The sequence below is a fragment of the Ptychodera flava genome, chromosome 21 (genome assembly GCF_041260155.1).
Source record: "Ptychodera flava strain L36383 chromosome 21, AS_Pfla_20210202, whole genome shotgun sequence".
Classification (NCBI taxonomy): domain Eukaryota; kingdom Metazoa; phylum Hemichordata; class Enteropneusta; family Ptychoderidae; genus Ptychodera; species Ptychodera flava.
The window spans coordinates 14,254,779-14,271,972 of NC_091948.1; the positions used below are offsets into that span (position 1 = coordinate 14,254,779).

At 39.8% G+C, this 17,194-nt stretch overlaps 1 protein-coding gene across 1 annotated transcript in view; it reads right to left on the reverse strand.

Annotated features, from left to right (window-relative positions):
* Positions 1–2,288: 2,288 nt before the first annotated feature.
* The window catches only part of LOC139121489 (transducin-like enhancer protein 4), a 41,696-nt gene continuing 26,790 nt past the window's right edge, over positions 2,289–17,194 (reverse strand). The window contains 14 exon segments of the mRNA XM_070686393.1: positions 2,289–5,399; positions 6,110–6,290; positions 6,728–6,810; positions 7,151–7,262; positions 8,097–8,413; positions 9,034–9,214; positions 9,638–9,693; positions 10,351–10,508; positions 11,100–11,165; positions 11,168–11,194; positions 11,197–11,221; positions 11,357–11,491; positions 11,946–11,999; positions 12,583–12,675. Of these exon segments, the coding sequence (XP_070542494.1) occupies positions 5,292–5,399; positions 6,110–6,290; positions 6,728–6,810; positions 7,151–7,262; positions 8,097–8,413; positions 9,034–9,214; positions 9,638–9,693; positions 10,351–10,508; positions 11,100–11,165; positions 11,168–11,194; positions 11,197–11,221; positions 11,357–11,491; positions 11,946–11,999; positions 12,583–12,675 (1,596 nt within the window). The 3' untranslated portion in view covers positions 2,289–5,291.

Genomic DNA, 17,194 nt, shown 5'->3' on the forward strand with positions numbered 1-17,194 from the left:
AGCAAGAAAAACAGTACAAGGATTACTACTGAATGTCCATAGTGATGAATGGCTCACTTTCGAAATTACATGTACAAGAACGGAACAAATACTCAATTCATCACAATCTGTCAACCAAAGGGAACAATATCGAGACCTAATCAAAGCAGTTACCTGTGATGTACTCAGGAGAGAACAAAAAAAAATGGAAACTCAAAGAAGGATAATAAATCATTTAGAAACTATTCAGAAGATCGTGTATATAGGGAAGAGTACTTTACTCAAGGGTTGGCGAACCTTGGTTTGATTTTTTACTGCATGGGGACGATGATGATGATGATGATTTTCATATTTTATTAAAATTAATAATAATTTTCATATTTTTTATCCTAAATAAGCCTGGATTCCCTGTGGTGAGACATGACCGTTGGATTCAAAATGTCAATGGATACATTTGTTGGAAGCATCAGCGATGATCATAATACAGGGTTCAAAGTTAACAATAGTTGCAGTTATTTTGTATCAAGGTTAAAATGTCAGAGCGAGGAAAACTATCAGGGGCATTTTTTTAAAGTTTTCCTAGACTGAGAAAATTTTGAGCGCCAATTGATAAAAGTTATGACATATCTAAACAACGTTGGGCAAGGTCCCAATTTTGGCAGAAATTTGTATTGGTCTGAGGGTGCCTATGACGGCTCATAAATACAAACTTACCCTCCCCCCTCCCCACCAAGTTAATGTTGAGTAACACTATAGCTTATAATCGGTCAAAGTCTTGCGGACTTTGTTCTTGGATGCAGCGAATCTTGGAATATCGCATATTAGCAGCTGGATAGTATTAGATGTTAATTCCTTTGTAATGGTACATCATTCATACAGGAATATATGTGTAACTTTACTTCACATCCTAAAAATCTATCTCCTCACTTCAGTTTCACTGATGTCATTGGTGTCAATCCAAACAGACTCGGGAAAATTCACAGTAGGAAGTGTGTACAGACTATGTTGACAAGCTAATCGCTGGGCAGGTAGGGATGATATAGGGAGTGGAACCATAGGGAACCCAGAAATCTGGTTGTTGTTGTTGTTTGTATTGTTGTTGTTTATGTGTTATTGTTGTTGTTGACCAATAAAATTCAACGAACATAACTGTTGTGTTGTTGTAAATGTTTCAAACATAACGTAGATGTCATAAGAAATGCTACAAGAACACTACCATTACTTAGCCCGATACAACTCTGCTAACGTACAATCACTTCATACACTTACCAGAGAGTTGTATCGGGCCAAGTAATGGTTGTGTCCTTGTAGCGTTTCTTATGACATCTACGTTACGTTTGAAACATTAACAACAACACAACAGTTATGTTCGTCGAATTTTGTTGGTCAACAACAACAATAACACATAAACAACAATACAAACAACAACAACAACCAGATTTCTGGGTTCCCTATGGTGGAACAAGTAGTCACTGTGCTTTACAAACAGAATAAAGGAAAATATGACAAGAGGTAAACCAAATGGAGCTCTTCAATATCACTGGTGTGTGCTATGGTTGATGGGACGTTGCTTTTCATGGATTTTCTCAAGATATACTTTGTTGAAGAAGGCATAGAAAGCATACAACAGAGGTGTATGAACAACTTAACACAGCAGGTGTGATTACTGAGTAGATGGGGGACAAAGTCAAGGTCTATTAACATAATTTATTCGGCAAAACTGAAGTATGCTGGGGCAACACTAAGCTGTATTACTATTGAACACTATCTTAGATGGTCTGTTTGCATTTATTCATCATGAAAGGCACCCCCAGACGAGCATTCATTCCTACTACCAGTAAGGGTATGCAGGCTCTGTATTCTTCAAAATGCCAATCATTTTGGTTTCATATGATAAACTCCCTCCACAGAAAGAGTAGAAGTGGGTCTGTTTATGAGCATGTACTGGATCCGGATAGACCTGGAGTTGGAGCATTGAGACCGTTCAATGCTGGACCTCTATGTCAGGTATCCACTCCTACAGTGTTCTGTACCACAGCCAGATTTCTAGTGAGATGGGTGTATGGCAGTTGTTTGATTTTTTGCGGGTAGTACAATTGGAATGGAGATATGGTGCAGTTTCCGTGCTTTCTTGTGTGTGATGAGAATTGAAAATTGCAAGTGAATATTTTCAGCTTGGTATGTGGCATTACTGGGTTAAAAAATCGTTCATTCAAGTCCTGATGTGGAAGCCACTACTGTATGGAATGTAACCGCACTGAGGGAGTGACTTCATTTGTGGGGGAAAAAAACACACGAGAGATGATCAGTTTCTGTACAAAAACCAGCAAAAATCTTAGATAATTTATTTATTCTGAAAATGTCAAGAAAAAAAACGTCACCATTTTTCAACATTTTGTTTTCTCAAGTCCAAATTACTCCTGGCTACTTGAAACGTACACAGAGCCAAAACAAAAACAATGCACTCTCCCACTTGTGCACAAAATCAGCTACCGAGCTTCCACTACTCTTACAAAAAATAGAAAGAGAGCAGTTTCCATGGCAACTTCATCTGTTGTAAGAGTAGTGCGATAACAAGGGCTAAAAATTGCACTATTTAGTGTAACAGAAGCGTTTCAAAAAAAAAAGCAAACACTTCGGCTTTCAGCTTCTTTTTATACTCATAAATTCTTCTATGTGTTGAACTATTCAAGTGGCTATAGCTGGAACTACACATAGAAAGAGACAAAATTTACTATTTACACAGGAACAATAGCTATAGAAAAATCTACATTTTTCTTTCTTTAACTTACAGGCAGAAAAAAAAAATATCATCTGAATATTCTCTTCCAGCAAAACGGTGTGACAACTTAAAGAGAGAACTGTTCATGTTTCTGAGGCACATTCTTTTCTGACCGTCAAACTTATTCCCTGATGCTTTTCTCGTTTTACTCGGAGCTTTTCCAGACTTTTCCCACTTTGATTCACTGCGGACAGTGGCTGTCCTCCCCTCTATTGGTCATGTGAATCAAACGCATTGAAACAAATCAAGTTACAAATAGTGCACTTTTCCAAATCTCTTAGTCAAAAACTTCTGTCACGGCATCACTTCAGTTTCCTCAGGCATCACTAGGGTTTATCACTGTAACTGGCAATGACCTACGACCCCCCCTCCCCCAAAGTCAAAATTTATTTGTCACACTTCACTGGAGGAAAGCATACCTACACTCAATCCTGGTTTTATAATCATATTTTTTAAACAGTGCATTAAAAAGCCAAAGATTTTACAAGCAAACTTGTCAAGTCTTACAAGAAACAAAAAAATTATTAAGTTTACAAAGCAAACACAAAGGCAGTTTTATCAGCCAAAAATAATATATATATATAATATATATATTCAGAGCTTTTCTTGGATATGTTGAGAAAATGGTACTGTTAGGGATTTTGCTTCCAAGGGACAATTGAAAGTTAGTTCAAAACAGATATCTGATGTTTTGTTCATTACCACTGTCAAAGTGCTACGAGAAAACAGCCAAACTTAGAGGTCATTGCGTTTTGTGATTGATAACAGGAACAAGAATACTCCTTATAAACACGAGGAGTTTAGTGTTTGGACGCTCGATGGTTGTGCGGGTAGGGCTGGCCAAATCTACTTTAACTCGGGGCTCAACAGGACCAAGTATTGAGTAAATCCAAACTCATGGTTCTGAAACTCTACAAAAAAGTACTCATTGTTCCATCAAAACCAGTGGAATTGTAGAGTCACTGGGTTAGATGATATGGTCCGAGGACCCCCAAGTCACAAGCTTTGCTCAGCCCCAGAATGTGTGCATCTGCAAGGTCTCATAAAATACAAAGCAAGGCTTTATGTGAATACGCCAGTTTTCAGACCTGTTCTTTCAGCATGGCTGTCATAAAGAAAACTACTGCACACTGGAAAGGATGTGTATACATATATGCATATGCATGGCTGTGTATACCCAAGTGTGTGTGTACATACATAGTATACTGTATGTTGAGAATCATCCTTCACAACACGCATGATGACCCAGAAAAATAGTCTATACCAAAGTGAAGTGGGTCAGATTATCATCTTAGTCAAGGTGAAATGGAGAAGGTGGGGAGAAAATACTTGCCGACGTATTCAAAACAACACAGGTGCACTTTTTTGTATCACTATCGTATCATCCCTGAGAAAAAAAAGCAAACAGAGTGAGTGCACCACATTCCCCTAACACCGCCATCAGAGTGAGTGCACAATATTGCCCTCACGCTGCCATCAGACAGAGTGAGTGTACCACACTGCCCTCACGCTGCCATCAGACAGAGTGAGTGTACCACACTGCCCTCACGCTGCCATCAGACAGAGTGAGTGTACCACACTGCCCTCACACTACCATCAGACAGAGTGAGTGCACCACATTCCCCTAACACCGCCATCAGATAGAGTGAGTGCACCATATTGCCCTCACACTGCCATCAGACAGAGTGAGTGTACCACACTGCCCTCACACTACCATCAGACAGAGTGAGTGCACCGCATTGCCCTCACAGTGCCATCAGACAGAGTAAGTGTACCACACTGCCCTCACACTACCATCAGACAGAGTGAGTGCACCGCATTGCCCTCACAGTGCCATCAGACAGAGTGAGTGCACCGCATTGCCCTCACAGTGCCATCAGACAGAGTAAGTGCACCACATTGCCCTCACACTGCCATCAGAGTGAGTGAACCACATTGCCCTCACACCACCATAACACCTTATGGGATTCTGAAATCTTTTTTTGTTGCATTTCTTGTGACTCAAAGCGAAATAACAGCTTTCTTCTATGCTAGGAAAAGATGAGGGATCTTTCTGTGCTCAAAGTTTGAAATACAATGAACTATAATACAAAGGGTACGAAGATCTGCACGCCACAGAAATGTCTGCACTCTAGAGTATCTTGTTAAAATGCAGGGAGCTGACAGAGGCCAAGTTAAAATTCCCAAGAACAGCACATGGTCTTCTGAAGCACGCGACAGAAGTTGCAGAACAGAGAAAAATATTTCCTTGTGGCAAAAATGTGTCTGAAGCTTGTAGAATCTTGAAGTGTTCAGGGATTTATCTTCCATATGAACTGCAAACAGTTGATTGTACGTGAAACTGCATGAAGTTTGTTTTTTTGACTTTCTTTTGTATATTGTAGCAAAATACAATAATAAATATCTTCAGTTGCATTTGTACATTTCACATCGCAATGTACACTTTTTTTGAAAATAGTCCATGTTTCACATGGGAGCAATGTCCACGCATTACAAAGTCTTGTCTCTATGTGAAATTTCGACTCCACTCCTAGTAGATGACTTCGTACAACGTTGCTTTCTTGTCTCCACTTCCCGTCACAATGTACTTGTCGTCGATGGAAATGTCACAACTCAATACTGATGAAGATTCCTTGGACTGGGAATAAATGAAGAAAAATAAAAAAAAAGATCAGTCAAATAGCTAATACTTAGGAAAAAGGGAAAGCTGATACAAAGTTCATTAGTTGTGTGCTGAATTTTCCTAAACTGGTGGCCTGGCACTTTCACACAAGCAGTCCCTCACACTTCACCTTCTTAAAGGTATACTGTCACCTGTTCCAATTTTGCCACAGTTACCATAAAAAGAGAAAATCTATCAAATCACAGATTTTAAGCACATGGCCGCTTTTTAAAAACAGGGCCCTCACATGGGTATTTTGAATACCAAGGAATGTCCCTTTGACCATATATGGGCATATTTAGATTACAGGTGACTGTATATCTTTAACTATGATAGATAACATTGTATCTCAAGGCATTGGGAGTTCTATTAACAGGGAATCCACACATATGCTTGGATCTTCGATTGTCCAGGGAAGCTTACAGACTCAGCCCTATTATTCATATGATATTAACCCTTTGAGTGCTGCAATTTTTCCAACCAAAACTTCAGTGTAACATTTTATAAATTTTTATGAATTTTTCTGCAATTTTTTTGATAATTTTCAACCAAATGGACATCATATTTCATTGACCACAGTTTCTTATCAAATGTTTGGCAAAAATCTGAAAAAAATAACTGAAGTATAATTTATAAAGGTGGTAAAAAATTGCTTTTAGAAAATAACTTTAGTCCAATTCCCTTACCTGGAATATACTTGCACCATAGGGTGTCCTCCATGCGTTGAGCAAGTTGTCTTTCCCTGTGCTGACAAACCACTTTCCGCACTGTGCAAATTTCAGTGAGAGTACGCAACTTTCATGCAGGTGCAGCTGGTACTTGTCTGGCTTGGTGTGGTGTAGTACTTCAACGTTGCTGCTTTCCATTCTGGGAGGAGAGATGGTGAAAAAAATTCAACGTTAGAAAGCGGAGTGGCTGTGAGGGAAAAAAGCTTACACTGAGAAGAAGCAAAAAATCAGAAAGTACACACAAGGAGCACCATTTGTCGGTGTGTGACTTCTATCTTGAATTGTCATCAAATCTGATGCATTTCAAAATGTTTCTGATTTAAAGGGGCAGGTTTTTCATCAGCTTTATCTCTGAGTAAATTGACTAGCTGTACACAAATTTCAAAGGAGAACAATGGGCTAAAATACATAAACAGCCAATGTCAACAACCACTAATGTGTGAACCAGTGATTGGAAACTGCCCCTTTAACCATGTACAGAAACTATCATAGGGCTATTTCTCCTTCTTACATAGGATGACATACTGTGATGCTTTGCTCGGTAGAGACAGACAGGACTTGAGGACAAGAACTTACCCAACAGCGAGCCACTCTCCCGTGGGGCAGTAACCCAGGGAGAATATCTGAGATGTGAAGTCATGCTGTTGCAGTTGACGACCCTGTGGTGAGAAAAAAACAAACAAATGTATTCCTTGATACACTGCAGGAACGATGTCAACACTGTATTTCAATCACCAGTATATAAAGTGAATGCAAAGTACATGGCAGATTGACGTCATTTCTGCATCAGTTTTAACTTAGTATCTTTGTGGCAAGCATAATTGCCACAACAGAATGATACGTCAACTGGCCTGTAATCATTATATGTAGGCACTTTGACTTGCATGTCAAACAACACGGAGGTAACCCTGAACCCAGAGATGCAATGCTTGGTCGAAACCAACAATAATCATCTTTCATGGATGGACAGAAGGAAGTAACACAGTGTCAGTCACTTACTTCTCGGAGGTCCCATGACCGTACTGTGTTGTCTAATCCGCCAGTCCATAGTTTAGTACCATCGGATGAAATATCGATACAACTGGCGCCATCTGTGTGGCCCTGGAATTGCCTGTCAAAATAATATGATATGATAGCGGTAAGAGGTGGAATAAAAATGCTCTGATATGCCATTTACACAAGCTTGAATACCATTCACTTTAACCAGCTCGTAATTTTTCATTCCAGCTTTTCAGCACATTTTTCAACAGATTAATCCATCATTCATGACTTGAAGTGGGCACGGTACTGTGATACTGGAAGACAGTAAATTATGTGGGGTTGTGCATTCAATCAGTACACGTAGTTTGAAAATGTACAATATGTAACACGAGTAAGGATGATAAAATGCTTCATAATTTGGATTTGTTGAGTTGTCTGTACCCCTATCATACACCCGTCTCTTCTATTAAATCATTATCTGTATCATTTTGAATCCTGCGTGTTAAGGTAGTGTGCACCAAAAAAGTGAAAGGCTTCCACTTTTGCTTAAACTTTCCTCAAGGAAACTTTAAACCATTCTCTTACCAAATCAAGAATAGAAATCACGGGTCACCATGCAAAGTTTGGCTCTAGAGAAACAAATTACCTAACATTTACCGATATTTGGAATTCAAAATGGCTGCAATCCCTGTGTCACAGAAAATTAAATTTTAGATTTTTGAAAAACTAAGATGGTGAAAATGTTTCTCTACTCCAAAAGCTTCAAAAAGAGCCCCTGTCCAATAAGTGGTAGATTAGAAAATACTGTAAGTATCAATATTTGGGAGTTCGAATATCCGTCCCCGAGGCGCATTCTACCTTTTGCGTGCAATCTCGAAGTGAATTGTTTGATTGAAGGTGTTAACACTGAAAGTATAACATACGCAAATATATGGTCCCATGTTGACAAATGATTTCAACTCACCTGACAAGTGTCTGATTGTGGAGGTCCCAAACCGCTATGTTTCCATCACTACAGCAACTAAAACAAACTTTGGAGTCTGGACTAATGGCCAAAGCGTAGCAAGCGGGTGCGCTGGAGGTCAGTTCAGCTTTGATGCGAGGAGTGGGTGCCGCTAGATCCCATATTGACAGAGTACTGGCTTCGCCACCGACCAAGAGAGTGCGTCCATCGGGGAGAAGTTTGACTGATCTAATGTAGTTGTCCCTCTGAAGGCAGTCGAGCTGGGACACTGGACTCTTATTGCCTGGCTGACTGATGTCCCATACTTTGACACAGCCCTGGGGAGAAATCAAATACAATTGCCGAAAACATTTTAGAATTTTCTTGTAAAAATTCCAGAAGCTGGAGTTGTTTGCCTTGATGGGACAGCTGAAAGTAACGCTTCCTGGAGGGGTTTGGGGAGTTAACAACTCGTGACTGCCGGATGTGAGCTTGAGAGCAGCTGGTTGGAGCGGCCAACAAATACAACAGTAACACTTGGATGGCTTGTGAGTTACAGGAATGTCGCAACAACACATAAATTATGTCACAATGGAATTCAAAGCTTCCGCGTACAGTGACAATGCGGTGAAATCACATTTATTAAAGGATATAGGGACGTAATACATATGAACTCAAAGTACAATGACTCTCTGCAGCCTTGGTGTGGTCAACATACTTCAGAATTTACCAATACAAGAAACACTGCATTGAAAATAAAGGGCACATCAATGGCTGTCTGGAAAGCATTCACACATAATATCACACCCAGGTCATGCATCCTTCAAATGCTGGCCATGAATTCAAAACATCATAAAACACATAGGCAAAATAACAAAATCAGAATAGGAAAGCATACATAAACAGACAGGAGCCCCCCCCCCCCCAATGGTTATTTTTTAGACTGAAAAAGGCCTACCTTCCCACCTGTATAGACGTGTCTTGTAGGGTTACTTATAGTTACAGCACATACTACTTCACCATGGTTCAGTGTGTTGATTTGTCTGGCGTGGCGAGGAATCCCCGGGCCAATGAGAGCATCTGGGGGAAATGGAACTGGCTGCATCTGTCCATCTGCACTCACGTGAAAAGAATAGGCCCTGTGATGCAAGAGAGAACCAGTTAAGGGAGTCGCAACTACGAGTCATGCGGTCTCATAACCAGTAAATCATTCATTTTTTTGATATCAACACATCAAGGTTACATGATATATTCTCACACCAGATGTGCAGATTCTATTTCCAGGCCCAAGCACCAGACAAGTTAATGACACCTTATCCCTGATGCTCAAAGAAGATTACAATTTATAATGATTCACTTGTTGTCCCACAAAGGGTTGAAACTTCAAACTTAATCATTTGCATAAAAATGCATACATCTGTGTGGAACTTTATGTAAAATAGTCACCAGCTGTACATCATCGACCAGGAAAACAACATGAAACTCTCAAGGCCGGAGAAGAATGTGTGGAGAAGGAACTTAGGTGTGACAGGAAACTTACGGTCTTGGGTTAAGTCCACTGCCAGGCGTCATTGGGTAATCCACTGCCACGGGCGTGCAGATGGGGATCAAAGCCAACCTGTTGCAGAGGGGGAAACACAATACACAGTGACTATGATATCAGGGCTCATTTATTATTATGCCTTTGCGTCTAAAAAGTGATAGACATCAGTAGAGACGGAGATTCTCCACGAATAGAATCATCTCCTGGAACAATTAGCAAGCTGACTACAAATGAAATGCATTGCTGACCACATGGTGCACGTCAAAGTCTAATCACCTATAATGAATTCTCAATGTTATCTGTCACTGCTTAGAATTATTCAACGGATCAATAATGCTGACCACTTAAAACAAGTTTCCAGGCCATGAAAATGTTTGAGCTTATCAAATAAGGATGCTACAATGAAATGTAATGTATACATCTTTACAAACATACGCATATACAATCCCTCATACATACATCAATACTATATACATATACATACATACATTTACATGCTTAATATTTGTAAGTACATACGTATATAGATACATACACACACACACATACATACATACATGTATACAAACACACATGCATGCATGCACACATTCATACACACATACATTTATACACACATACATACATTAACATACACATACATACATTCTGTGTATATATAGATAGGCAGGCAGATAAGCATAATATCTACTGTTAAACTTCAAATTTCATCATCAACAGAAAATCACATACCATGGGGCTTCTGTAGTTGCCTAGTCCCGGTGAAATACTGTTATGGAGCATGCTGTTGGCAACGTAGGGACTTGACAGGTCATGGTTCAATCCTTGTCCAGCCATGAATGGATAAGGCCCTGCTATAGTAGAGGAGATTGGAGTTCTCAATGCGGGTGCTGAGAGTCAGAGACCAAAAGAAAATAAAAAAAAGAAAAGAAAACAAAAACGAAAAAAAAATAGCGAGAGGAAAGAAAGAGAGAGTGAGAGAAAGAGAAAAAAGAGGGATACTGACATCAGACAGAGAGGAAAGCACACTGAACTGAACCAAATGACGGGACACACAAAATGGAATGTTTGTTTGTTTGTTTGATGGGAAGTAAATGATGATCAGAGAGAGAGATGGACGGTGATTTGTAGAAAAGTAAACACTGCCAAATGAGAGGTGGTGATCAAATGGAAAATGAGGACAAGTATATGGGATTTGACCGAACTTGCAGTTTTATGATTAAAAGGGGGAAAAGCTATGAAGGAGTGTAGATTTCATCAGGCACAAAAACGATTTACGAAAAACTACGGGTGCCTGAAAAACTATTAAAAAAAGCTCTGCTTTAAACATTCATTCAGTCACGTGATACCACTTAACAGTTAGATGTCCGCTTTTCCGCTTATATTTTCACATGCATGCAAAAATCTAAAAGTTTAATTTTCCACAGATAACGCTTTTTCCCCACAATGTTATGTCTATCCGAACTGAATTGCAGACCTACCTATGGGTGGTCCTGCTGCTTTCATTGAGTGTTTAATCCCTGGAATACCTCCAACTCCTGGTGTTGGGCACCACTGCTGGTCGGAGTATCAGGCTGGATACTGGAGTAGTTGATTTGTCATTCTAGAAGAAGCAGAAAAAGTAGGAGGCGAAAATTATGATGTCTCATATTTTTACACAAAATCTATCTATTGTACCTGATATCAACAGGTACAAAACCAAATAACATCTCCAGAAGAGGCTAAGGTTGTAACTTACCTCTTTAATTTTTGAATTTGGAGTACTAGCAGTTGATGGCACACTGTTGGGACTGCTTGACCGTTCTTTCTTGCGGTGTTTGTCACCATTTTCACGGGGTGAAACTCGTTCCCCATTTGGAGGTGAAGTTGGATCCTGAATAAAGGGTACGGGAGAATAAAAACAAAGATTCAGAAAGGAATTTAAATTCCTGACATTTTCCTTCTGAGACAGTCTTCAATGATTTCAATTTCAAAAAAAAATGTGAATTTGTGGGATTTTCAGAAGAATAAAATTAGAAGTCCTTGCATGTTGAATAGAATGACAGATCCATGTCTGTAAGTTTTTTTATTGAAAGACGAAAATTGTAAACTTGTTTGAATACCAACATTGAGCTCCAGTGAAAAACACAAAATATTATCAAGGTCACACTGACCCTGACCTTTCACCTGCCATGCAACCAGGCGAAATGCATTGCACTTTGTGAAGGGACAGAAGGGGAGAGAGCAGGAGCCAGAGAGACCCAAAAGTCATCAACGGCAAAATTCTAATGGAAAGAAAGGGTAAAAAAAAGAGGGATAGAGGAAGACGGGAAAGTTCATTTTCTCACCTCATTAGCCACATCCACAACTAAATTATCATCGCTCTTTTCCCCATCACTCTCCTGTATGAATAACATGCAAATAAAGCAAACAATCATATTACTTCACGAGGTCAAAGGCCATACATGTCCGGTGAGGACAGAGGCTTCAAAGCAAAACACACACAGATCTGAAAAGACGAAACCACAGGTCAACGACCTGGGTAACTGAGCTGCCTACAGTTGATTTGAACAGCCAGCTTTGGAATAGTTATCTGAAGTCTGAGGTTTAAAAAAAAACCATGCTGGATTCAGGAATTCTGACAAGATACAGCCTCAACATGGCCAGTTACCTGTGAACATTAGACTTAGAAATTCATGAGAGACTGCGAAAAAGGATGAACTTGAAGAACATGATAGACAGGCAGAAAACTGAATGTGACTGACGCTATAAAAGAGAGGAGCTGAAGATTTATGTATTATTCATTTTCATTTTGTTTGCTTTGTTTGTCTGGGTTTACGATTTCAAGTTGTTGCCTTTGACCTCGTGTCTCTGGCTGCCACTTAAACCACCACCTGGTGCACTTTCTCAGAGATTACACCTTTCCCAGCATCAATTATGCCATCACATCTGAAGAATATCAAACAAGAGAATTGGACTCCTCACCTCTTTTTCCTCCCGTTTCCTCTTCTTGGCAGAATCGTTCAAATCTGAACTTCTGTACTTGTCTGAATGCCTGTCACTGGGAGACAATGAGTTCTGAAGAGAGAAGAACAGAAAAACAAAAGCACAATAAATATTCGTTCAACACTTGGAGGGCAGACACAAATTTCCTCTCTCATAATCAACCAAGAGGGCGCAATACACAGTGACAGAAGACATTGCTGGAAAAAAATTGTTGCTGCTCACCATGGTTGTCATGTGACAGCATTAAAACAATTATTTGCTCTTGTGTCTCATAATTGACTCTCATGAAATTGACATGCTTGGCCAGTCTTTCAAGACAGATATATTTTCTCAACACTTCAAGAAGCATTCACAGACATGTAGCATGTCGCGGATACTTTGGAAACCAAAATACCAACAATTCTCTCCATCGACTGATCAAATGTTCTGAGCTTGGCTGCATAAATGCCGCAGGACGCACAACTTCGATATTTTTTCCAATAGCTTATTATCATACCCCATCCCCCATCAACTCCCTGATTAAAGAGAAAAATGAGAATACCTTGATACACAGGCATTCAGTTTTGAAAACTCTCCCATCGCTTTTGTTAGCACGTTATCACCTTTAACGTCAGATTATCAAATCTGCCCTTCCCGCTGACACAAAATTATACACAAAACATCTCATTTTATCAGAAAAATACAGGAAATCAAAATAAAGTATTGAGCTGCAGTGCTCTAAACTCACAAGGCGACCACTGAATACACTTCGAAAGAGAGCATTACAGAAAAAAAAAGATATATGGCAAATATTCTTGAGGGTCAATGCATGATATTTTTAATCTTCTGCATCTTTGTCTAGACAAGACTTGTTCACCATCACCAGCAGACAACCGAGTCAGTCTCTCCATATTAAGGCTGGCTTTTTATCTCTCTTTTTCTCTCCTACTGAGGAATCAAAACCCTCGGGCCTGAGAGGTCTTGCAATGTTTTAATGTAACCAGCACCGTTCTGGGGGGAAAATAACTGCAACTTTTATGGTCTGAGACGGCTCCTAATCTTAACTGCATATGCCTGGGTAGCCCTCAGCCATGGCGCATCTAGCCCCGTCATACACACCGCCATAACGAGGAGAATTTCACTGCCAGCGTTTCCACTCACAAAGGTTGCCGACGTGGTGTTGACATGAAGAAAATCCTGCCTCCGCAAGATCAATCTGTTCAAAAATTAAACCTTATCTCTGCAATCTATTTTTCATCTTAATTTTACTCTTTAAATCCTGTATCTCAATATTATTAATGCGAGTCTAATATCAGAAAGCTGACATCATTTTATGTCGTCTCACAGTTTCTCATTGTCTTTCCTAATCAAATGCCATGTGAGAGAAGTTTCATCAATTTGTCAAACAAATGATGGTTGTACAACATTTGAAAGAAATGGTTACACTCTTTTGGCTTGCTCTTTTCTGCGTCATGAGATGACAGAGAGCCACACAAGAGCCTTTCAAGGAAAGACCATATTATTTTAGGACTCAAATATCAGCTAGTTTGGATTCTGACATTGTTAACCAAACCCCTGTTTTGGCTGCCTGGCCACTCACATAACAACTTTAAGCCAATAAGCTTGTACACCTAACATAAACTGGGATCCGTGTACAGCAGCCTTTTAAAACACACAGAATACCTAAGACTGTTGATTCTGGACTGTTTTCGCTTGTTTGTGCACGAGACAGCTGCGACTAACCGACTAACCGGCTTTTGGCAATGCACCACAGAGCAAACAGTCTCGGCCAGAAAAGAAAGCAAACGAAATACATTACCATGAGTGGCTAGACAAACAGAGTTCATGAAGTTAGGCATAGAGCAAACATTTTCCCAGCTCTAAAGCAAACAGGTACTTCTGAGAGTGCTGGTTGACACTCCTGCGCAACATAGAGCACAATTAACCCCTTTCACCGGCAGGCTGTGGTACAAGCCTATTGTTTGCAATGGTTAGATGGGACCTGCACATTAGGAAACGGGGAGGTGAAAGTCTCCAATTAAGTGAAATTTTCCTATGCTATCTGAAGACGTTAAAATCAACTCCTCTCTGTGGTGTCAGATGAACAAAATGATAGTCACACAAAATACAACGAGGGGCTTTGGGTTGAATCCCAGAAGGAAAGGTCTTTGCCGGGTGTCCCATTTGAGCTTAAAACCTTGTCTTGGTAAATACTGCCCAAGACAAACAGTTATTCAAACCTGAAAAGCACTCCGGTGAGAACACAGCGATGTTGACACAGACTAATGCAATAGCAAGCCATGAACGCTTGGAAAAAGAAAAAGATCGGCTGCATTTTCTATGTGTGTATGTAGGTATGTGTGTGTGCTTCTCTGGGTCCCAGCAAACACACAGGCTTGTCAAACAATCACCAATTATAAGACAGACCTGAGCAAAACATTGACAGGACAAACATAGCACTCTTTAGTCAACACACATTTGGAGGTAATATTGATCAGATAGTGGCAAAGATAAACTCATTACCAACATGGATATTTCCAGATCCCATCCTGTCTGGCTTTTAACAGAGAACTAGACACCAATCGGCAAGTCTTCGGTTGCAGATTCTATTTCATCGAGTGCTGTACTGTGGTGAAACTCGACCACTTTGAAGACCCCTTTTCGGATCAAATTTGATTCTTATTTGTTTTGATAAAGAAAACAGTCTGTGTTTGCCGTGGCATGTAAACAGTTTCCTCTGACTGACACACTCAGGTATCTTTTGAGGTCTGCAAGTTCTGATCTAGGCTTTATGACAGCACATGGAGACTACCCTCTATCTCATCATCTGCGTCTCTGTGAACTGTATCCCTCATATGATCAGAGAGAAAAGCCACAGATATCTTGACAGTTCAAGACAAAACTCTCGGCAGTTTTTTGCAAATAGCAGGCCTGGGCACTGTATCCCTACCTTCAGGGCAGTTTTACCGAGTAGGTAAATTACATTCGGATGAGTCAAAAGCTCTCCATTCTCGGCTAAAATCTCCTTTCAACTGACACGAATTCTACAGAGTTGCTTTACCTGAAGTTTCCAAATTCACATAAATGCATGGCCTACAAGTGCACAAAAAAAGTTGTAATGGTGCCGATGCTATTCAAATTTTATCCCTTCTTAAAACAGAATTTGGACTGTTTTGTGATGAATTAAAGAATAGCTGGACTCCAATGAAACAATGTTGGGTGGGGCAACTTACGAACGAATCCCCGAGCAAAAAACACAGCATTACTGCATTACTAACGTATTAAAAATTAAACAACTGTACAATATGTCCATCTGTTGTATTACCGTAGTCTCTTGAAAATATTTTTTAATCATTCAGAAATATGGACTGGTTTGTATTCCGTTCCAACTAGGATGAAAATGTTTATGTCATATCATGCAAATTTCAGCTGGTGGTTTGCCACAACCGGTATTTGACAAATAGGACAGGGTGATACAGATTTGAGCAGTGTATGGTGTTTATTTTCACAGCTTTGCGGACTTACTGCTATTCAAATTTTATAACTGTGCCAGTGTTTATGGAGCACATACAGGGTTTGTTATCCGGAGAATAATATTGATTCTTGGCCCGAGCTGTGTATAAGTGGTCACACTGTGCAAGACAACTGAGAAATGCAATGATATAAAATAAAAATCTGTCCCAGACTTCGGTGTTTCTGGTGTTATTAGTTTGTAATAGAACCCCGTTGAGCGGTTTCAGGGACCAACTTTGCAGTGATCATAAACTGTCTAGCTCTGATATTGACAGTTTCTTGATAGGGAGTGGACAACTTGCATTTTTTTATTCATAAAAAGGTTTCTGTTTGCTTTCTCAAATGAATTCCAAAACAGCACAGCTCAAATGTTGCTTTTTTTAATTTTGCTTTCAAGAGAATATCGCAAAAGTTGTCCCAAATAATTTTTCAATGCAAGAAAATTCTCCTCTTGACACAAATACAAAAATTTGGGTTTGAACTGTTAGTGACGTTGTTAGTTTAACTTTAACTGAACCAAATCAGACAGTCCATGATTCCAAAAATTTATGCTGTATGGATGAAGTATTTACACAAAAAGTGAAATAAATTTTAATTTGTTGTGCAAATTATCCCATACAGGCGTAGGTTTGCATATCTGACGTACACAGTAACATGAAGTAGTCACCATCTGCATTTAGCTCTACCTAAAAATATTGCAATGGCTCCCCCTGGAGACAGATGACACACTGAGCAGCCCTGCAGCAAAATGTATCGTGTGTCCCGAGATGTGTACAAAATGGCTTGCCAGGCAAAGGGGGGATGACTAACTCCTGGACATCATCAATGCCCATAAATTATCCAAATGTTTTCCTCGGATATACTCTGAACTCTCACTTCACATTGTTGTTCAAGGTTTCTCAACGTGACATCAAAAAGTTATAGAACCGACCAGAGACAGGCAAAGCCAGCCAAATGTTTATCTGGACACAGATTTACAATGACTCAATCATCGGCACGTGACTTTTACTCATCACAGCTCATCTCAGACAGTGGTAACGTAACCAGGTCAATGTTTTTCTGCTTTAACCACAAAAGTTCCAGGGCCGACTTTAAAATA